This window comes from Typopeltis vanoorti, chromosome 12 (assembly GCF_054136105.1).
Source record: "Typopeltis vanoorti isolate ZY-2024b chromosome 12, IOZ_Tvanoo_1.0, whole genome shotgun sequence".
NCBI lineage: Eukaryota > Metazoa > Arthropoda > Arachnida > Uropygi > Thelyphonidae > Typopeltis > Typopeltis vanoorti.
Window position 1 is genome coordinate 96,448,535 of NC_143560.1, and position 23,107 is coordinate 96,471,641.

General features: G+C 33.7%; 2 protein-coding genes across 10 annotated transcripts in view; one reads left to right on the plus strand and one right to left on the minus strand.

Moving 5' to 3' along the window:
* The window catches only part of LOC150101033 (putative E3 ubiquitin-protein ligase RNF144A-A), a 100,012-nt gene extending 81,941 nt beyond the window's left edge, over positions 1–18,071 (plus strand). For 3 of the 4 annotated variants that reach the window (XM_090401307.1, XM_090401308.1, XM_090401309.1), the window contains exons 8-9: positions 3,253–3,342; positions 8,347–9,283. In XM_090401307.1, coding sequence (XP_090257433.1) covers positions 3,253–3,342; positions 8,347–8,481 — 225 coding nt within the window. In that variant the 3' untranslated portion in view covers positions 8,482–9,283. Of the gene's footprint in view, positions 1–3,252; positions 3,343–8,346; positions 9,284–16,520 lie in introns of those variants that run through there. The other variant, XM_090401310.1, reaches the window with a different exon arrangement.
* The window catches only part of RnrS (ribonucleoside-diphosphate reductase subunit M2), a 98,008-nt gene continuing 92,497 nt past the window's right edge, over positions 17,597–23,107 (minus strand). For 5 of the 6 annotated variants that reach the window (XM_090401314.1, XM_090401316.1, XM_090401315.1 and 2 more), the window contains exon 7: positions 22,661–22,954. In XM_090401314.1, the coding sequence (XP_090257440.1) occupies positions 22,802–22,954 (153 nt within the window). In that variant the 3' untranslated portion in view covers positions 22,661–22,801. Of the gene's footprint in view, positions 17,728–22,660; positions 22,955–23,107 lie in introns of those variants that run through there. The other variant, XM_090401312.1, reaches the window with a different exon arrangement.

The following is a 23,107-nucleotide window of genomic DNA, read 5'->3' on the forward strand; positions in this document are numbered from 1 at the left end:
CAATGTAAGAATAACTTGTAAAAGAAAAATAAAAATGAGCTTGAAGTTCGGGGAGAAAGCAGTCTGTTGCCCCAAGCGGTCGCGTGCTTGGCATGTGGGATAAACAAGCAGGAGAGAATGGACGTCATGAGGTCATGTGACAAGAAATTGAGGTGCTGGGTGAACAGCGAAGTTTTGTTTTTTTTCCCGATAGGGTGAACCCCCCCCCCCCCGATGCTCTGTTGGTTTTTTTTCGTCGTGTGGAGTTCTCGGATTTCCTCAAGTAGTGAAGGTTTAGCCTTGTGCTGGTTCAGGGATGGCCGAACGATACCTCTAGACTAGGACGATGTTACCATGGGTAACCCTGTCCTAGATTCCTGGAAAGTAATGGCAGACCATGCCGTTAAAAAGTCAGCAGAAGCATGCGCCCGATATCTAGGCTGGTAATTACTATGAAGAAGTTAATCTGGGGTAGATTGAGGGAAACAAAGAATTGTCCTAATGAAACAGATGCAGAAAATTAGAGATACCACCGAGTGGAGACAAGTAAAGTTTGTTATTTATATGAATGTAATCTGAGTGTGTGATGATATGGGTCCTTTGTTAGTGAAGGATTTAGATACAATTATAGGTCAGGACTATAGCACGTATGATTTATGGGAAGTCATGAGTGAATAGTAATTAAGTGAATCTGAATATTTGTATGTTAAAGAATGCTTAAAGTTACCAGTTGTTAGTGTGGAAATTAATTAATGGAATTTAGTAGCAATTTAGATGTTAAAGAATTATTAACTTGTGTGTGAATTATCTGAAAAAAATTGTGTTTTATGGGGAAGTCATGAGTGAATAGTAATTAAGTGAATCTGAATATTTGTATGTTGAAGAATGCTTAAAGTTACCAGTTGTTAGTATAGAAATTAATAGAATTTAGTAGTGATCTAGATGTTAAAGAATTATTAACTTGTGTGTGAATTACTTGAGGAAAATTATGTTCAGAGATCATACCCGATGAAGTTTAGCTATTTAATTGATTTAGATTAGAATGTGTCTGTTTTTAGAGTGATGATTGTTCATGTATGTAAACTGTAATTTTAGAAGCTAATAAACCTTGCTTGAAATTAACTAAATATGAGTCTGTGTATAGAATTCGATGTGCTGCTTGTGAAACTTATTACAGATCTGAGTGGGAATTTAATTGTGTAAGGTTAAGGCTACGATTGCAACCCTAGGTCACATGAGTATATCTTCTAATTTACTTCTCGATTGAGTTATTATCTTTATTCTAATAATTCCAAGTGGCGCAGTCTAAAAATACAAATTTCTTGGGATTTTAAGAGAGGTAACGTTTGAGGACTCTAGTCACATTGAATTTTAGCTCTACCCTGAGGCTGTTTCTTTGTGTGATAGAAATACCACATGACCCACGCAGAAGAGACATCACTTTTAACAGCATGATATAGAGATATAAGAAATTATAAGAAAAGGGGCACAACAACAGTTTACTTTGTTTGGAGACATGGACACCAAAAATTGGCAAGCTTGCTATAATGAGAGTTGACCATATATACAAGATGATAATAAAAAGACTGCTATATATGATAATAATAATAATGTATATAATCTATCATGGTCTGTATTCCAGTCAAACAGCATAGGAATGAAAATTCGTGAAGAAAGTAGGCATTAGACATCTTGACTCACACTCTCTGGCCAGGTTTCATCATTGAGAAGGATGGCACCACTTTTATGTTATGGACAGGCACAGTTTACTTTGTCTGGAGACGTGGACACCAAAAATTGGCATTTAGTATAGACTAATATTAACTACAGTAAATTTAATTAATATTTCCAATATGTTGGCAAAGTCAAATTACCATACACAGGGAAACATAGTGTCTACATGCACATATCATATTGTACTACACTGAGTAATGTAGCTGAAGCATGGTAACAAAGACAGCCTAAAGTCCTAAATAGTGTTTCTTAGTGTGCGAAAGTGGATGTCTTTGGCTGTTGAGCTGAAGTACAGAGAATGACAGCCTTCCAAATTTGGAGTAGTTTAATGAAATAAAATTTGCTTAGGTTTAGGTATTTTTTGAGTGGCTGTGGTGGTGAAAAAACAGATATAGTCCTTATGAGTTGATTCAGATGTTAACTGTCTTGCCAGTTTGGCCATAAGATAGTTTACAGGTGTAAGGACATAGCAGGTCTAGAGACTGTAATTGGTCTTTAGTGGAGTGAATAAGGGTTGCCAATATTTTATATGTTCTGTAAGTGGCTGTAAGGTTGCATTTTTTTAAAGATTTTAGATATTAAAAATAAGGATATTAGGAAGAACTTGACATCGTTATTATTCAGGAATGTGTGAGCAGAGCCTATTTGAGATGGTATGGTTGCTTAAACATAATGAGAAAAGAAAGGTTGCTAAAAACAGGTGTTTGATACCAGAATGGCAGGTAAAGACCCAGAGGAAGACCAAAAACTGGGTGGAGTGATTCTGTTTGAAGTTCCTTAAATGACTAAAATTAAGATTTTGCAGATAAGACTAAATTGGAGGAAAATCATCCATAGGAAGTTGGTACTATATTAAAAACTTACATTATTACTATCATATTATCTAGTACACCCCTTGACGAAGGGTATATCAGGAATTTGATGAGCATTATTACACAAACCAAATCACAATTGAAATCGACATTTAATATCCAAATTCTGGGAAATTGTCATAGTTAATTGTGTTACATAATTACTCATTTTTATTATCCTTTCTTGAAATTTTAAACTTCAAGTTTCTTTAAATCATTATATATCACCACTTGATGCATTTGTCATTTAAGCAGATAGACAACTAAATTTTTATTGCACACATAGATAACCCACTCAAGTTTTGTTTACCATTAAAAAAAAAAAAAAAAAAAAAACGAATTTTTTTTGTTGATCTATCACCTGATTAGATATTGTAGTGCTACATGCAGACAGAAAATCATCTATCTTTAGATAACAGTGGTTTAGTTTGAAAAATATTTGCATTTAAAATACCAGTATTATGTTGCTGTAATCCTGTATGTAACAGGTTTTGAGCAAAATTATAGATTCCAATGAGCACTATGTGTGCATTGTTCATAGAAACATGTGTAGAGATGGTCAAAAATTGTCAAAAAAAAATCCTTGCCATTATGAAAAAAAAAGACTATGAATATTTTACAAGAAATTAACAATAGTGATTTTTTGAATGGTAAGTTTGTTTTTATAAGTTATGCTGATTTATTCTAGGATGATTTCCTGCTTCGACATTATGATAAGGGACCATGCAAAAATAAACTAGGTCACTCCAGAGCATCGGTAGTGTGGCACAGAACTCAAGTAAGTTATAAGAAATTTCACTAGAAAAGTTTTTTGTTTTATTGTATATTTGTTTCAGCCCATGCCTTCTTAACTTTTCACCTTAGGTGTCACACTTTTTTCTGAACTTTGAAACTTCTTTTACTCCTTATCATGACAGAAGTTATAATTCAAAAATAAATGGATTATATCAATGATAGTTCCTGTGTAGCTCAGTGGAAGTGACGTGTACTGTCCACAGCGCTAAGACTGCCTGAAGAAAGAGCACTGTAAGTTCTATTCTAGTCACTGACTAGAGGAACTTATACCGAGGCTTTTTTCGACTGGTTCCCGAGTAAGTCGATCTCTGACATGGGCAAACGAGTTTTTTCATCCTGTAAACTCCAGTCTCCAAAAGTTAGTTGGAGGTTCAGTCTCTTTGTGAATTCAATTTACAAAAGGCTTAAAACCTATCATACATTAGTACTCTGAATAGAGTATTAATGTATGATAGGTATTATCTTATTTTAATCTTGGAAACCTTATTCTAAAGACCAAACGTGGAACCTTTCAACTTCATCATCATCATCATTAAATTCCTGCCATGTACCCTCGAGGGGTGTACAGGATATGACAGTACTACATGAAAAATTTACATCATTACTAACTTCCTATCTACAATTTTCCTCCAAATCAGTCTGTTACTTGTCAAGACTCCAACATTATCAGATCTTATATTTCTATCGTCTAAGGCACTTTGTACCGTATCAATCCACCTATATCTTGGTCTTCCTCTGGGTCGTTTTCCTGCCAACCTGGCAAAGAACACTTGTTTTGTTAATCTTTCCTCTCCCATTCTATTTAAGTGACCATACCACCTGAGATAAGCTCTGCTAATGCATTCCTGGATGCTGACAATGTCAAGTTCTTTCTTATATCCTCATTTTTAATATGATATTGCCATTGATGCCATCTGTTCACGCCTCTAATCTTTCTCAGTACTCTCATATCTGCAGTCTCTAGTCTTTGGTCAAGTGTTTTATTTCTGACCCAGCTCTCAGATCCATAAGTTAAAACTGGTTTCAACACTGTCTTGTATACAGCTAATTTAGTGTTCTGACTAATTTCTCTCTTATTCCATATGAATTTATTCAATTGACTTCCCACCATACCAGCTTTGCTGATTCTGTTGTCTATTTCTATATTTAATTTACCATCTTCAGTAAAAATTGTGCCTAAGTAGCTGAAATGTTTTACTTGTTCTACAGGTTCTCCATTCACAACACAGTTGACATTTTCAATGATTCTGCTTATTTTCACTGTCTTTGTCTTTTTATTGCTGACCTTCATACCATATCTATTACAACAGCTATTCAATTTAGTCAGAGAATCTTGCAGACTTGTAGCAGATTTATTTAGAAGTATAACATCATCCGCATAAAGCAAAGAGCTGACATTAACATCTCCAATTTTGATATCAGGTTTAATACCACTTTCCTTCATAATGTGATCCATATAGATAATGAATAACAGAGGGGATAATGTACATCCTTGTCTCACACCAGATTTAACATTAAACCATCTTCCTGTGCTTCCTTCAATTCTAACTGCTGACTCACAACTCAAATAAAGACTAAGTATCGCTTGATATAATGCCCCATTGACACCATATAACTGCAGCGTATTGAATAGCTTCTCTCTTGGCACCTTGTCATATGCCTTTTCCAAATCGACAAAATTTAAATACAAATCTTTGTTATATTCCCATGCTTTCTCGACTATTTGTTGTAAAGTGAAGCTCTGATCCTGCTGACTCCAGCTTGTTTTTCACCGAGCTTTTCTTCTACAATTCTTCTCAACCGTTTCTCAAGTATGCTTGCATAGATCTTGCCAGGAACACTCAGTAGGGAAATACCTCTGTAATTCTCACATTCAGTTTTATTTCCCTTTTTATATATGGGTACTTACTATAAGAGCGCTACTCCAATCATCGGGAATTCGTCCCTCTGGCCAGGCTTTCTTAACTATGCAGTGCAGCCACTGTAAGACTTTTATACCACCATATTTCAGCATTTCTGGTCGAATATCATCTACTGCTGCTGCCTTTCCACATTTCAAGCCTTTGATGGCTTTTTCTACTTCAAGTATGGATATGTATTCCTGACTGCATGCCATGGTCAGTGTTTTTTACCACTGTGCTGTCATCACTGCTTGTTTCATTTAGCAGTTTTTCAAAGTAATTACTCCATACTTCAAGGATATCTTTTTCTCCTGTTTTCATGTCACCTTTATCATCTTTAACTCCTTTTACAGCACTCTTTCCTCCATTCCTAAGCTTCTTCAACAACCTCCAGAATATTTTGCCACCTTCTTGATATTTATATTCTATATTCTTGCCAAAGTCCTCCCATGACTTTTGTTTAGCTAGTTTTACACACTGTTTAGCTTTCTTACATTTGTCTCTGTATTCTGTAAGAGCTGACTTATTCGCCAGGAACTTTTGATATGCTTTCTTCTTTTCCTTCACTGCCTCTTTAACTTCCTGTGTCCACCAGGGAGTTCTGATTTTTTTTATCCTTGCACACAACCTCACCACATGCCTCTCTGGCAGAATCAATCAATGTTTTCTTCAGAGTTTGCCACTGAATCCCCAAGGTTTGATTCCTGTTCTTAAACTCTTTCATTTTCTTTTCAATAATCTTTCTGTATTTTAGTCTACAGTTAACATCTGAGAGCTGCTCAACTTTTATTTGCTTTAAAACTTCCTTACATGTTATTCTTTTCAATATGAAATTCAATTTTATCCTGCTCAAGACTAAATAGTGATCACTTCCAATTTCAAATCCTCTGTACACTCTGGTGTCCTGCACCAGGAAGAAAACATCACTATCAACAATAACATAGTCAATGAGACTTTTCTTATTCCTAGCCTCTTCTCTCCATGTGAATTTGTGCACATTTTTATGTTGGACATGGTGTTAGTAATAACCAGTCCATGTCCTGAGCAGAAATCCAACAGATATTTGCCATTATTATTAGCTTTGCTCTTTTTTCCAAATTTTCCCAAAATATTTTTGTATGTCTCACTATCATTTCCTACTCTGTTATTTAGATCCCCAACAAGGACCAACTTTTCCTTTTCATTGTGTCAGCTGCTTTTTCTGAAGCCTCAAAAAATTCCTCCACTTCTACCTTAGTAGAACCTTCTTTGGGACCATTGGCACAAATAAGTCTCATTGTCCAGTTCCCCATTCTCATATTTGACCACATTACTGTACTTGAGACTGACTGCCATTCAAGAAGATTAGCCTCTAACATTTGATCTTAAATAGTATATACTAAAGATTTGTCTATCTCTTACTTGAGTATATGGAGATAACTCAGATGTACTTTCTAAATGATCAACATTTTCAGCAACTGATTCTACCTGCTCATTTGATAATGTGGATTTCTCAGTTCATAAATAGAGGAAATATAACCTCCTCATCGGGATGTATCATTAACATACAAATTAAATAATGATCCATGTGCAGAACTCTTTCACACTACTTGTTACTTGCTATGCAGATTTTACCTGTCATATACTACTCTTTATATCCACCCATTCCTGTTTGCTGCAATTTACTTAATAGAATTCCATGTGGTATCCTAAATACCTCAGAAAAGTCCAGGGAGTATCATAGTGCTACAATGAAACTGCTATACTTTTCTGCAGTATTGTAGTGCTGCCATTTCTTTCAACTCGGCACACTTTATTTTAAAAAGGCAAGTAGATTTATTAAGGAAGGAAAGAAAGAAAGCCAAGCTGTACCTCCCCATTCCTTAATTCCACCCATAACCAACTTTTTTGATACTTTTAACATCACTTCTGAGACTGATGATCTACAGTATGCTACTTGTCTTAGAACTTCTTTTATGTAATGGAACTATTTTAATCTCTTCCTATCCTTTAGTGACTGTGCCAGAGATAATTCAAAAAATGTATATATTTATTTATAACAAACACATAGCACATCTCAGAAAATAAAAATATCATGCATCATACCTAAAAGCAGTCGATTAAAATGATGCACAAACATAGCAACAATAGGATTGCTAATTGCTGTTTTCTAATTTCAACTTATGCACAGGTTCTTTCTCTCCCATTCTATACAATGCCACTCTTCCATACTGAAGTGCATTTGACATGCAAATTTTCACCTATAATATTTTGTTCTATATTTATTGCTATTTACTGTTCAAATATAGCCTGTAATAAATAAATAAATTAGTTATTTAATTAAATATTAAAACTAATTGTGAAGGAAATATTGTTTTCTAAAATAGAAAGTTGAAAAAAGTTACCTGATTTAAAAAGAAAATGAATTATTTTATATCTGCGTAATTGGTTACAGTTTTCCTATTATTATTTAACAATCAATTTTTATGACTAAAAGTTTTTTGTTGGGGGGGGGGGGGCAAAATTTTTAGTTTCCTTCTTTTATATTGAGTGGTCTCGAATGTGCAATATTAAAATCATATAAAAATATTTCAGTAAATGTACAGGAATTTGATAATATCACGTCATTTTGTGATATTGGAGACTTAGAATGTAACAAAAACTTGGTATGTTTTTAATTTAGACAATCAAATGTTACTCAACATTTCGTCTAAGAACTAAAAACATTATGATATTGTAATATATATTGAAGCTATAATTAATTTTTGCAAGTGTTTTTATAATTTAAGTTTTAACACACTTTAACTAAATTAGCACTTTTTTGAATACAAAGAATAGTATTTTAATGCTGCTTTTTTTACAAAAAATAAATAAACATGTTGAAATGCAAATAGCTATTATCAGTTATTATAAACAGCCACAAAATGATGAATGAATTAACAGTGAATATCACACTGCTGAGCCAGATAATTAGGTTTTTTGGTGGAATATAATTTACTGTATTTTACTTTTGATTTATTTTCTTAATCTTTTTTTTTCTGTTCACTTACAGGTAATGTTTCAGATACATTCTGAGGAGATAATAGTCATTTCTTTCTTTTTAATAGGTTGTTGGGATATTTGCTGGATTTGGATTTCTTCTCTTGGTTGCATCACCTCTTTTGCTGCTGGCAGCCCCTTGTTTATTATGCTGTAGATGCAAACAGTGTAAATTCTTTTATGAAGAACCAACACCTCTCTGAAGAAATATCCTAAATTATTGAGGGGTGGGGAGAGATTAGCAAGGGAGAGAATCTGTCTAGTCCAGCTACTGAAAAGAGATGAGAGTTGTAATAAAGCTTGTGGAACTGTTTTCTAATTTCAAGTGGAATGAGAACAATAATGTCTTTTCTTCCATTTGAACATAAGGTTTATGTACATATGAGAGTTAACTGGTTTCATGTTTTCAGCATTTGACCAGTGAAGTGAGTATTCTGTCCACCAGATCACACACATCTGACTGCTCATATTTACTGCTTCAGACTGAATCAGTGTATTAAAGAAACTTTCTTTTCCCTCCAGTAAACATAAGGACCAGAACGATAAGCATACATGAGCGATAACATGGATGTACAAACATGTACAATTCAGAATGAAGCAAGAACTAGCTTAGAACCGCCACTGATTCATTTACACTATTTGATAAAAATGCCTTCCACAGTTTACGCAGCTATTATACTCCTGTGTAATTTAAGGCTAAAGGATGGCAGAGTTGGGGGGGGGGGGGTGCTTCTTGAAACTATTAATTTAGTGAAATATATTTCGTACAATGCCTTTGAACACATTCTTTATTGTTACAAATTATTTATGCTAACTTGTTCCTAGCAATAATAAAGTCACTGTTGAAAGTTTTGTGTAATCACCTATTCTTTTAGAGTTTGTTCTATCTTTAGAGTGTGACTAACATGCTTACGCACCACACTGATGCAAGCATTTATTTTTCTGTGCAGTTAAGTTTTTGTGAGTGAAGGAGTAATATTTTTGTAATAAACAGCTGTTTGCCTAGTCTGATATATTTTTAACATTTACTTTATGGAAGCAAAAGTTAATATTAAATTTTGACATCTGTGCATTCATTACAAAAGACTACATTTTATATTTTAGCAGCTGTTACATTTCAAATTATAACATTTGACTTTGTTTTTATTTTATTATGCAAGTATGAAAATTGCTTCAAAGAATGGGTTGTTGCAAGAATACTGGCTACGATCATAAGCAAAACATATCCAATTGCAATGCATGTTCAATCACTAACTATTTTTTGTGTAACAGCCTAACCATTTATATGAGCTAAAAGAATACAATTTGCATGCACATAGGAATTTGTGCATTAAAAAAAAAGAGCTAGGTACAAGTAATGTTGATAAAGATAGAGAAGAATTAAAAAGAAGTATTTTCTTGCTGTAGAGCAGTGGTTCTCATCCTTTGTACTATCATGACCCAGTTTTCTCTTGTAGTATACCTTATGACCCAGGATAATCATAATAAAATGAAATTCATAATGTAAATGAAACATTCATGTTTAATTTAAATTAAATTTATACAGCATGAGTGCATAAAGATTTCGTATAATAAACACAGAGTGACAAAGTTTGATCATCCTCCAAATTCAAATTTAGTAATCTTCTACTTGAAATTCAGTATATTACTGTGAAGTCAGAGAATATGCAAAACCTATTTTATTATTATTATTTACAAAGTAAACTAAATTTATTTCTGTTTTCATGTAAAAATATCATTATTGCTTTCTACTTATCTACAGCTGCACTTGTTTTTCAGCATCTAGTTGTTTGATCCTGGAAACTTTGAGGAAAGTGGATATCAAAGATCATCTTCCACATTTAGTCTGCTTCTGTGCTTGTTTTTAATTTGAAACTTAAATGCTACCTTGCATTCATAAGTTGTAGTTATTACATATAATGAACAGAAGAGTTTTTTTTTTTATACAGAAGTTCTATAGAGCAGTGTATGGGAAACTTGTGAATGAGCATCTTTTAACTGAAGAACATATGACAGTGAAAAGGTTGAATATTTAAACTAGTTGAGATAATTTCATTTTGATTATCACAAAACATTCAGTGCATTAAACTAGAGAATAATGGAAAATTCAAATTCAGCTTTTAAAACTTTAGACTATATTGATGATCTTTTTTTAAAGGCAACCATATGTAATATGTATGCTAGGCTCTAATCATAATGCTGTTAGGAACTTAATGTGTGTGTGTGGGGGGGGGGGGATATTTTACAATTTCCCAGACTTCTGAATAGAAAGTCCATCATCATGATTAAGATTTGGATGATGTAATAAAGCTTTAGAACTTGCTTTGAACAAATGTTCATATTTAAAGATATTTTGATCAATTCGGTATTATCCCAAAGAATCTTATGGCCGGTGTTAGCTTGTATGTTGGGCAATCCAGCCTTATGAGGGTTTTTATCAGCCAAAATCAGAATTGATGTTCAGAGATTTGCTTTTCAGCTGAATAGTCTGTATAGCTGAAGTATAACCAGTAACAAGGGCAGTAGACCCTTGCAACACATTCAGACTTCATTGAGTTGCTTTTGAACTGTAGCCGTTTAAAGACATTTTTTTTAAGCGTTATGATTGTCTGTTGAAGTGCTTTAGAGGAGCATATGCCATAAACTATTGTTAACAAAGAACTTGTTACTCCATATTTTTTTGGATGGATAATGTGCAGAGAACTAAATGTACATAGCATCCAGAGAAAATGCGATGTGGTAAACCATGTAGAAAGAGAATCATCAGTTTCATATTGGTCTCTAATATGAAACTGATGATTCTCTTCTCTTTCTCTGGATGCTATGTACATTTAGTTCTCTGCACACCAACAGCCACAAAGGATAAACTCTTATTATTTTTAAAGGTAAATTTAATCCTAGGATGAAGATTGATTTCTAGAAATAATACTAGCAAATCTTGATCTCTATTTCCAACTGGCAAAAATACTCATAGTACTAGATACTAATTGACAACATGTATGGTCCAAATTAACTGCTGTGGGGAGAAAAGAATGGACTTCCCATAATGATTCCTTCTTCTGTGATATTATATTCCAGTCAGCCAGAAGTATATTGATAAAGGCAGGAGGTGACATCTTGATGATATCAAAAAGATCAAGCCTTCTGTGGTATTTTGATATGTAAGTATCGTCCATTGTTGATAAGCATCTTCAACATGCAACTAATGGCCCTTTTCACTCCCACATCAGTTTACTGCAAGCCCATTTTGTCCAGAAATGCAGAGTAATCAAATCTCTATTAAGAGCTCACAACATAAACATGCTCTACTGAAGCATTATGCTAACAGAAGTCTCAATTATTAAGCAGACGTCTTTAAATGACCACACAGAAGTGAACTAAAAATTGACTGTTTCTCTCTTCACATGATTCAGGCGGTGTAACAAGGCCTTGATAAACATTCATACTAAACTGCATCATCAAAGCATCTTTAAATATGAATGCAAAACTCTGTGCTGATACTAAAATTTAGGAAATCTCATACAGAATAGGGAATCCTGCAAATTTCATTTGCAGGATCCCCTATTTTGTATGAGAAAAGTGCATCTGAATGAATGTATTGTGAAGGTTCTCTAGAAGTTTTCGCCCACTGTTACATCAACAAACCCTGCTTGCTATTGTCCTTTCTTAAAGAGAAGCTTGTCCCATTTGTCACAAGTCTCACTTCAGTCTATTACTCCGTTCATTTGAAAACTAATTTCTGAACATCATTGATTCAGTTAGAACTTTATAAGTGGAGACCTGTGGAAATAGTATTTGCATATATAGCACTGGCCACTCAAAGAAAAGCCATTCTGTTCAATTCTAGTTGCTGACTAGAGGAACTTTTTCTAAGCCTTTTTCCAACCTGTTCCCAAGTAGTAAATCTCTGACACAGGCTAGTGGTTTTTCTCCCATAAACTGACCATAGAACTAGAGGTGTAGGAATGCTATGGTATTGGGACAGTTACCAAGGGTGCCAGTGACAGGATGTTGTACCAGTTATTGAAATTGATTATAATACACAAAAAATGTGTTATAAATTTCATACAAATTAAGTTGCAATATGTTTTTGGCAGAAGTTACAAATTTCGTAAGGACATAGTTAAGGAATTAATATACAGTGCTTACAGAAAATGATGTAGCGAGACATTTGTCCACCCCAAACTGTGATGCAGCTCTCACAACGTTGTGCCATGCTTAGCACTAAGTGATTCAGGAGTTCTTGAGGCAAACTGGCCCACTCCTCCTTCAGAGCAAGGATATTGCGTCCCAAACATGTTCGATGGAGTTGGGATCCAGGCAGCGTGCTGCCCCCTCGATTCATTTAATATCCTCAATCTTCAGAAGTATACCCACTGCTTGTATAAGATGTGGTGTGGAATTGTCATTCATAAAAATAAATTCTTCACCTACACATCATGGGGAAATCAAACATGATATGATGCTGAAGAACTTTGTTGCAATATTATCCACCAATTATAGCACTTATTGCTCGGTGCATCCATTAAGCATAATGTCTCCTCACACCACCACATCTATTCCTTTCTCACATTCTCACAGCGGTAAGCATTACTACTTTCACACCAGATTAAGTGTAGTCTAGAAGTGGAGGAAAGATTAAAAAAACTCATCTATACAGAGTACATTAGCCAAATAGTGTCTTGTCCAATTTTTATGGATACAACACCATTATAAACATGCTCTACAATGAGCTGTGGATAAAGGGATGCAGATTACAGGCTGTCAGGCATGTAGGCCTACTTGCCACAGTTTGTTGAGATGTCCACATAGCTGTGCTTGAATGGAGCCAACTTGCAAGCTAACCTGCCACAGTGCGTCGATTATGTTTTGCTGTTATAACCAAAAATATCTTCGTGCTGCTCTGTGGAAGAGCGAAGGCAACCTCTTAGCAAAGAAATGTCTGGAACACATTCCATTGGTTTGAAACACTGCCTGGTCACTTGATTCATTTAATATCCTCAATCTAAACGTCTGCTGCTTGTGTATGATGTGGTGTGGATTTGTCATCCATAAAAATGAATTCTTTACCTTCACTGTGAGATTCCAAACCCTCTGGAAATATCAGTAATTCTGCAGCCTTCAAGCTTTCCCATAATTCTTCCCTGCATGAAATCATCTAGATGATATCATGAGACATTACAAGACATCTAAGTTTGCAACTGTATTCCTTCACAAAAAGATCCTCCTTCAGACACAATTTGCTTAGTAGTCTTTTGACTTTTATCCTGTTGAGCACTACCACGACTCCTTTGCACATGCTTTGAAAATTTTACGTGTACTCACTTTCTACTCGAAATTATCAGTTATACAAATTGCCACAAGCTGATTCGTCTGAATTTGTGGTTGTAATCTTCAGAAAGTGTTCATCCTTAGGTTTCAGACACCAATGTAGCTATTCCACTGCATATACTTTACTATTTCAGACAATAATATAAAGTGTTTGTTTGGGATCACAAGATGACAGCAGCTGTCTGCTGCATTCTCCTTTCCAGATGCCAGTTAATATTAGTGATAGTCTTAGGCCAGTTAATGTGATTGGCTAGGATTGAGGCTAGCTGCCCACTAGTCTTCAAAAATTAGGTAGGGCTAAATTGCGTTTTTTTTTTTTTTTTTTTTTTTTTTGTGGAATAAAAGCATTGCAGATTTAATTTTTATTTATAATTTTTTTCAGTCTGGAAAAGCTCAGCATGCAGTTGACGCCAAACCATAGGATTCTTTGAGAATGCACTAAATTCAAAGCATCTTTAAATATGAATATTTATTGAAGCCCTTATTACACCACCTTAATCATAATTGCAGTAAAAAAACTTTATTCTGAAAATTTGAAAACTTTATATTGAAGCCCTTATTACACCACCTTAATCATAATTGCAGTAAAAAAACTTTATTCTGAAAATTTGAAAACTTTATTTCAAACTACTAAAAATAATATTTCAGTGTCATAGTTTGAACACAAAACATGCACATTTAAAATGATTCAGCAGTCTTATTATTACTGCACACAACTTAATCAGTTCACTTGAGCAAACAAAGTTTGCACCTGAAAGTATCTTCAGGACTGGGGTAAGGTGGTACAATACTGGGTGGAGCAAGCCAACATCACTCCTATTTCAGTATCTCCCATAATGCAAAACACATCTCCTTGCAGATATGTATAATGTTATGCATTAAGGGAAAGGCCACTACACAGACTAGTTTAGACCTTTATTGAGGTCTCTCCAGTGGGAGCCAGGCCCGAGTGGAGATACCAGCCAGAAGCATTAGCAAGGTCATCTCTACCTATAGGAGTTGCCAAACGGTGTGCCACCATTTTATTAAACTACTCTGGATTTAGAGAAAGATGTTGAAAGTTTATTTTTCACTTGGTCAGACTATAATAAATTTGGTTTAATCCTTTATCCAAGTGTGAGCAAACAAAGTTTGCACCTGAAAGAATCTTCAGGACTGGGGTAAGGTGGTACAACACCGGGAAACTCGTTGCAAAGGTGGAGCAAGGTACCAACACTCCTATCTCAGTTCTCAGTATCTCCTATAATGCAAAACATCTCCTTGCAGATATGTCTAATGTTATGCATTAAGGGAAGAGCCACTACCCAGACTAGTTTCGACCTTTATTGAGGTCTCTTCAGTGGGAGCCAGGCCCAAGTGGAGATAACAGGCAGAAGCATTAGCAAGGTCATCTCTACCTATAGGAGTTGCCAAACGGTGTGCCACCTTTACACTTGGATTAAGGATTAAACTAAATTTATTATAATCTAACCAAGTGAAAAATAAACTTTCAACAATTAACTTGAATTTAAGTTTTTTGATACTCTTAAGGAAATATTCAGTTAATACGGTTTATTAACTCTTCTTTCTTCAGTTAAGAGAAGTAAAATATCCACTAAAATACATAAAGAAAGGATAATGTTACTTTCTACAGAGAGAGAAAGGATTCTGTTTAGCACAGTATTTTCACAACCAGTTAAGAAATGTAATTGGCAATTGATAGTCCTTATTCATGGGTAGTAGTCTTACAATAGTAGAAGCAGTGTGTTTACTAGACACAGTGTTAATTCCAGTACAAAAATACATGATCTTAGATATCTACTATCAAGCATAATTATAAACAGGGCTGGCTATATCGATGGTGCAAGATGTATATTTGCATGGGGGTGACTGATTATAATTAACAGTACTAGAATGCAGAGAAGTATATATATATATATAACTGTAATTGTAGCTCTTAGAACCAGCATACACGTTCATCTTCTATAGAATCAGAATTAAGTCTGTGAATCAATACTCCTGCTGTATAAACTTGTACAGAATTCTGCATGAGAAATATGCAGAATTCTGAACGTCTGCCACTACATTGATATACATTTTCCTGATGTCCATATACATAAAGGTAAATTCCTGAATCAGATATTATATTAATAAGTACAGTGGTATCTCGCTAATTCGAACTAATAAAAACCGTGCTCGTTCAGATTAGCAAATCCCCCCCCCCCCCAAGAGACAACAATAACTAACGTTTAAGACAAAAATAATCATTCTAATGGTATATCAATGATAGAAAAAAAGCTACTGTACTGTAACAGTAGATTACAGGTAGAACTGATTTCACTTTCGGTTGTACCTGTCATCCATTCCGTAAAATTTCATCATCTGGATTTATATTTTTAACCAAATTATGCACGTTTTGAATTTCCTCTTTTTGTGTATATTTGTGATTCATGCCGACAAACAGTACATACTGTATAAAAAAGCAAACATGAACACACACACTACATCAAAATAGGCCTGCAGTATAACCGTACAATCGACAGTACGAAAAAAATACTGTACTAATAATAAAATAAATAAGTTAAAATAATAATTATTAAATAAAAATAATAATAGGTAATAAATAACACTTTTTTCTTTCACATCACAGTTCGGACTAGCGAGATGCCACTGTATAATTAAAAATCAATTTCTATATATATAATAAAAAGTATGATGTGATGTTCACTTAAAAACTTAATAGACAAGTATATCATGGAAAATTTCTTACAGTGCTATGCACTTTTTCATAAATGACCTATCTTGTGGTTATTTTATTAATTACATTAATTAGGCTTAATGTAATGATTATACAGAGCATAAATGTGAAGTCACTTGCAATTTCATAAAATCTTAGGAAAAGTAAGGATACTTAATTTACATTTGTGTCTAGGATGAAGCTCAAGAATTGGTTGTGTTAATTGGCATGAATGACTACTTACAAGTCTGTTTGGCATGGGATTTATGAATACAGTTGGGCATAGAGAGAGAGAGAAGTTTGAAATACAGAATGGGAACCTGTTGCAGTATAGACCAAATAATAAGTGAAAAGGTAAACAAAGTACTCAAAGTTATTAGAGTATTTTTTATTCTTAAAGAGAGTCAAAATAGTAGTTATACAGTTAGTTGACTTTGCAGGTCAAAAATTAGTTGTTTTTTTTTTGGGGGGGGGGGGACCCTACTTGTCTGTGCCAAATATTAAACTAACTTCAAGAACAGGCTGAAGAAAGTCCCACGAAAAGGTGATTCTAGCACATAAAAGCGAATGCATTTTTCACAGAGCTACACAGGCGCCTATGATCACAAATAATATAACGAATAGGAAAACCTCCATAAATTCATAGATGTCTGGAAACTTGAGGAGAAAGAGAAAATGTTTGTGATATGATTAAAGCCATTCCTAAAAGAATGTAGATCTGCATGTAGAAAATGTACCCTTAAAGTGGTAAATAATAAATGACATTTATTTTAGTTCAGTTTCGATAATTTATACATATGTGTCATGAAAAATTCATATAGAAAACCAAAGAACAATATTCTACAAAAACGTGTTAATTAAATTCACAAATTTGAAGGTTTACATGTGTATTGAAATGAAAATAAATTAAAATCCATTATTTCATAATCAAATAATTATGTGACTAAGAAACAATTTCGAAAACTTGAATATAAAAGTTATTTTAAAATTTCAATTTTTTAAGTTTAAAAATATGCAACTTGAAAATTATCAGAAAGTTTAAGCATCCGAGTTGCTTTAGCATTACACTAGTTAAAAGACAAGCTCTGCACAAGAACCTGTGTACAGGTTCCTATTTTGTTGTCTTGTAGTGCAATATCAAGGCAATTCTGATGCAAAAGGTCATAAAACTCTAGTCAGTTTCAATTATTTGCCTGTGAAATAATAGTGCATTTTTAGCATCCTTTCATTTCAGCAGCTGTTTTATGATGCCAGGGATTGAAGCTTTCTGGACACTCTTCAGTTTACACATTTAAATTTCATGCTCTTTAAAATATCCTTTTTTTTTTTCCTGTTTGCAAGGTCACTGTCTCAAAGCATTATAAATCTTGAATGATTAATTTTTTTTAAAAAGATTATTTTCCTGTTGAAAAACAAAACGAAAAAAAACCTGTAGTATTGCAATATCTGAAGCTATGTTTATTACATTACTGCTACCTGCTTTGTATCATTTTTATAAACTCTTGAATTTGATATTATTTAATACTTTTCATAATTTCAGTTCCTCAAAAGGTTTTATTGTTTATGTGACATTCATATGTAAAAGTATCTTTCAGTTTTATATGTAAATGACTATAGCATATTTTAAGGTCACCATTTATATCAGAAAAATTTACTAAGATATCTATATTTGTTAACATTAAGTCTTTGTATTGAATTTAAATGCTGTATCTAAAAATGTAAATAAAAATTCATTTTATATTTTAATTTTGGTTGTAATTGTTCATTTAGGTGCATGTTTTTTATATTTTCTCAAAGTTGCTAATTTAGGAAATTATTTCAAATCCAACTTACTTGAAAATAACAAAACTTCAGAAATACTTTTCCACAATATTCAGACCATTTCAGAATATTTTATCAAAACTTTTGTACACACTAATTTAATTTAGGATTTTGTAGCATCACACTAAAAGTTGACTGTGAACCATACAGTAATTGATATGAAATTTGAAAGTGCCTTATCTGGAAGAATAAGAACATTAAAATAAAAAAAAATTAGACTACAAAGGTCAGACCAGTACTAATATATGCAGCGGCAGTTATAAAAATTAGAGCTATTAATGAAACTATGGAGATGAACACATTAAGAAAAATTGAAGGTGTGACAATATTGAATAAAATTGGGAACACACAAATCACAGAAAATTGTGAAATACAGCCTAAATGATTGAATCCAAAATCACATAGTAAGAATATTGGATAACAGGTGGACAAAAATTATAGAACTGGATACTATAGGGAAAGAGAAGCAGAGGAAGGCTAAAAGCAACTAGGCTTTAGTGAAAGAAGCATTTGAGCAACAGTTTTAGTATTTAAGTTGTGTTTACTTTGTTCAGATATTAACTATCACTTTGCATCATAAAACTCACCTAGTTGATACTATAATGGTGCAACTGCCTTCATCTGATTTTACCATTGCTTTTTACTCAGATTTAATATGAACTGAGAAATATTTTGATTTCTTTCATTTATATGTGGACCTCAAAAAAAAAAAGGTGTACAGCCATTGCATAATACTGAACAGCTCAAAAGCATCATTCATCATCAGCCACTGTCAACCCACTGCTGGATGAAGGCCTTTCCAGATTACTCCAAAACTATCTGTCCATGGCTCTCCTTTCCCATGCCACGCCTGTAAATTTGATATCAATCTACTGTATTTAAAGTTTGCCCTCATGGTCATTTTTCCTCTCGTGGAATCCAATCCAGTATTGCTTTTGTCCATCATTGATCGTCTTCGAGCTATGCCCAGCCCATTGCCACTACAGATATTTCACTCTTCCTATGATGGCAGAGACTTGAGTTCGATTTCTTATCCATGTATTCCATTTGTGATACCAAGCATACTTCTTTCCATACTAAATTGTGTTGTTCTTAACTCTTCAGGCATAATGGTAGCTGGCTTTTAAATACTGAACATAATTTTCCAAATGCTTTCCAACTGTATATCATGCATCTTTTAATTTTGTCCATGATATTTTGTTCCATTTATATCTGTTGTCCCAAGTATATGTAATGATCTACTTGTTTAATTTCATCATTGATTTTTATTGATTTTTATTGGTTTGACATAGCTATTGAACATAACTTGGGCCTTCTCTGGGTTTATCTTTAGGCCAGCTATTTTGCTAGCAATTTGGAGTTCATAGATATGTCTATAATTCTTTTTTACTAAATAGTTTAAGGAAATGACAACGTATACTAGGATATACATTAAATTAAATTTTAATATTTATTTTAATGTATATCCTAGTATACGTTGTAATTTCCTTAAGCTATTTAGTAAAAATGCATAACCATCGTCTAAGCCTTTCCACGAGAAATGTCTGTAATTAATGTGCAGTGCAGTTGACGTAAAGATAACTATGTCATCTGCAAAGTACAAATGGCTTAAATAGTTTCCATTTATGTTCCAGACCTTTCCTTTCCCAATCAAGAAGTTTGAATATTTCTTCTAGGCATGCCATGAATAATTTTGGAAATATTGTGTCACCCTGTCTTATATCTCTTTGTATTTCCACAGCAGAGATGTTTCAATTGAAATGAATTGCTGCTGTGACATTGGTGTTTACTGATTTGATGGTCCTGACATATGGCTCCTCCACTTGTTGGTTTTGTAATGCTTTAAGCATTGCACAAGTTTTTACTGAATCAAAGGCTTTCTCATAATCAATAAAACCAAGACATAATGGTAACTGATATTTGTTACACCATTCGATAATCTGTTGTGCAACTTGAATATGATCCTAACTACTGAACCAAATCGCATCCTCAACACTCTCAGCCAATGGCAACCCCCCCCCCCAAAAAAAAAGTTATCCACAACCCACCCTTCACAAAAAAAGATTACTCTAAATCCATCACCATTCCTACATCCGAGGCACCTCGGGAAAAAATCAACAAAATCCTAAAAAAAACATGACTTGGCCTCCTGTTACAGACCATATAGAAAATTGGCATCCCTTATCCACTCCACTAAAGACCAACCACTTCCTCTAGACCTACCTGGTGTATACCAGGTCCCTTGCAGCTGTAAATTGTCCTACTTTGGCCAAACAGACAGGATAGCAAATCTCTAGGAAAGATAGCAATGTGTCTAGGAAGGGGAGGCTATTGTTTTTCTCTTTTTCCAGGGTGAACTTGATTCTAGGGTGTTGGTTGTTTAAGTGTGTTAAGAAGCGTATCCGGGCCATGTGGCCAAATAGCGAACACATCATCAATGTGGCGAAGCCATATGGTAGGTTTTTGTGGGGCAGAGTTTAAGGCTTCTCTTCAAAAGTCTCCATAAAGAAGTTGGCCAAGGGTGGGAGAAGTGGTGAACCCATGGCTGTCCTCTCTATCTGTTTGTAGAATTTTTCCTGCCAAACAAAATAGCCTGAGTTCATTGTGAACTGAAATAGGGCTGAGATATCGGGAGGAAATTTAGCTTGGATTAGCTCTAAGGTTTCTTCGAGGTGGACATTTGTGAATAAGGAGGAGACATCAAAACTGACCATTATGTTGGAGTGTAAGGTTTTCTATACTGGCTTTGAAGTGGGCAGAGTTTTTTGTGTGATCGTGTGTTGCCAGTATAGTGTGAGAGCACTTTGGCTAAATAGAGAAAAACAATAGCTTCCCCTTTCTAGACATACTAGTTACCTGCCAACCTGATGGAACCTTGGTTTTCTCAGTTTATAGAAAACCCACCCATACAGGCAGATACATTCACCAACAATCCCACCACCACCCCTCACAACAATATGGAGTTATTAAGACACTATTCAACAGGCAAAACTAATCTGTTCAAATGACCAAACCCTAGCTACTGAACTAAATCACATCCTTAACTTTATTTAGCTAATTAGATTACTAAACCAATATTTTCCTTGTCCACCAAAGTAAATCATGGGCACAATGAAATATATTAAATATGTGCAAAATAGTAAGCAGATAAATATAGATTGTAAAAGGTGCTCTGCAGTTAAAACCTGTACTTCACATCTTGCTTAAATATATGAACCTCAAATATATTGATGATATGGTCAGTTGTGATCTAGCCTCCCTATTCACTAATGTGCCTGCAAAATAAAGCTCAGAACTCATTCATGTTCTATTCTTCTGATATATCATATTCACTTTCACCATACACTCTGGCTATTTTATCTGGCAGAGAAAAATTTGATGCCTTCCAATCTTTAAGTATATTTTTTTTATGTTTATAACTTAAGCTTCCTAGAAATCTGCTTACTGCTATGATAGAGAGTTAATCCTATCTGCATTGTCTTCTATGTCTGCAAATTGTGCATTCTTCTGGCCAGTTGCCTGTTTTTTCAGGATAAAAAAAAAACACTACCATCTCCATATGAAACTATTTTACTTACCTTCACTTGAAAAGCCCTCATAAAGGTTCATGTTCTAGATCAGCGCTTCTTAAACTGTGGGCCGTAGGTTTTGTTGAAGTGGGGGGGGGGTGAAATAATGAAAACAAATTTAAAATGTTTTAAGACTTAAGTAGACTATTTTTATTTTAAAAGAAACGTGTTTAATTTTTATTATGTATTATTTCTTTTATGTTATTTTTTATATTTTAATGGAAAAATTCACACATTGGTTCACAAGTTTTGCTTCCTGTGTATTTCGGCGCTTAATGAATATTATTAATATATGCGTGTTCATACATTTCAAAGCAGAAATCTAAGAATTGCAGTTTCAAATATTTCACCTGATATTGGTGTAGCAGTATTGAAACACATCCATCACATTAAATTGTTATTAAACTTCTTTTATGTTTTTAATTCTTTCTTTATTATTAATCATTTTATGTTTTATGTGCTTGTACTGAAAACGTACAATAACAATATATCTATCTATATTAAAATATGAGATAATGTGCCTTGTCAAATGGGTATATAAGATGCTAAAAATGTAATATTTGCATTGAATATAAATACAATAAATATTATAATAATATATGTCTATATTATGATTTTTTTGAGGAGGCCATGAAATATTTTAATTTTTCTGAAGGGGCCCCCTCACATATAGAAGTTTGGGAAGCACTGTTCTAGATGGGATTCAAACTCAAGTCTTCCCAAACCAAAAATGTCACTGTCAATACCGAATGAGCCATGGAGGCTCATTTGAATAATTAATATGCAAAAGCATTACATTGCTAATGTATAAACATTGCTGTATAATGCTCTTTATACCAAAAAACATTGTTTGTACTTGCTTCATTTTCCATCTTCTAATTTTAAAATTTACTCCACATAAATCACATTTCAGTTTTTTTGAAAAAAAAAAATGATGCATTTAAAGACATATTCTTAAATATTTATTAAAATCAATTCTGTACATAGATCTATACATTATGGAAATTCACCTGAAGCCAAGTGAATTGCCAATAGTCTAAAAGAGCAATACAAATTCACAACACACCGGCTGTTTGAGTAGTCCTTTTAAAAGTCTGCATCCAAAATGAAACGGTGCTCATCAGATTTTGCCATCACTCCACACTTCTGGTATTCACCAACTTTCTTCTCAAAGAAATTAGTTTTGCCTTCAAGAGAAATATGCTCCATAAAATCAAAGGGATTTTCTGCATTGTACACCTGTAGATAACAATACATTTCTAAATGCACAGGATTTTGCATATAAAAAAAAAAAAAGGTAAAATGTTATAAGAATTAATATTAACATACTAAAAAAAAAACAGCTAGTGATACTCATGCTATTACAACCTTAACAGAAATCTTGTGTTCTTA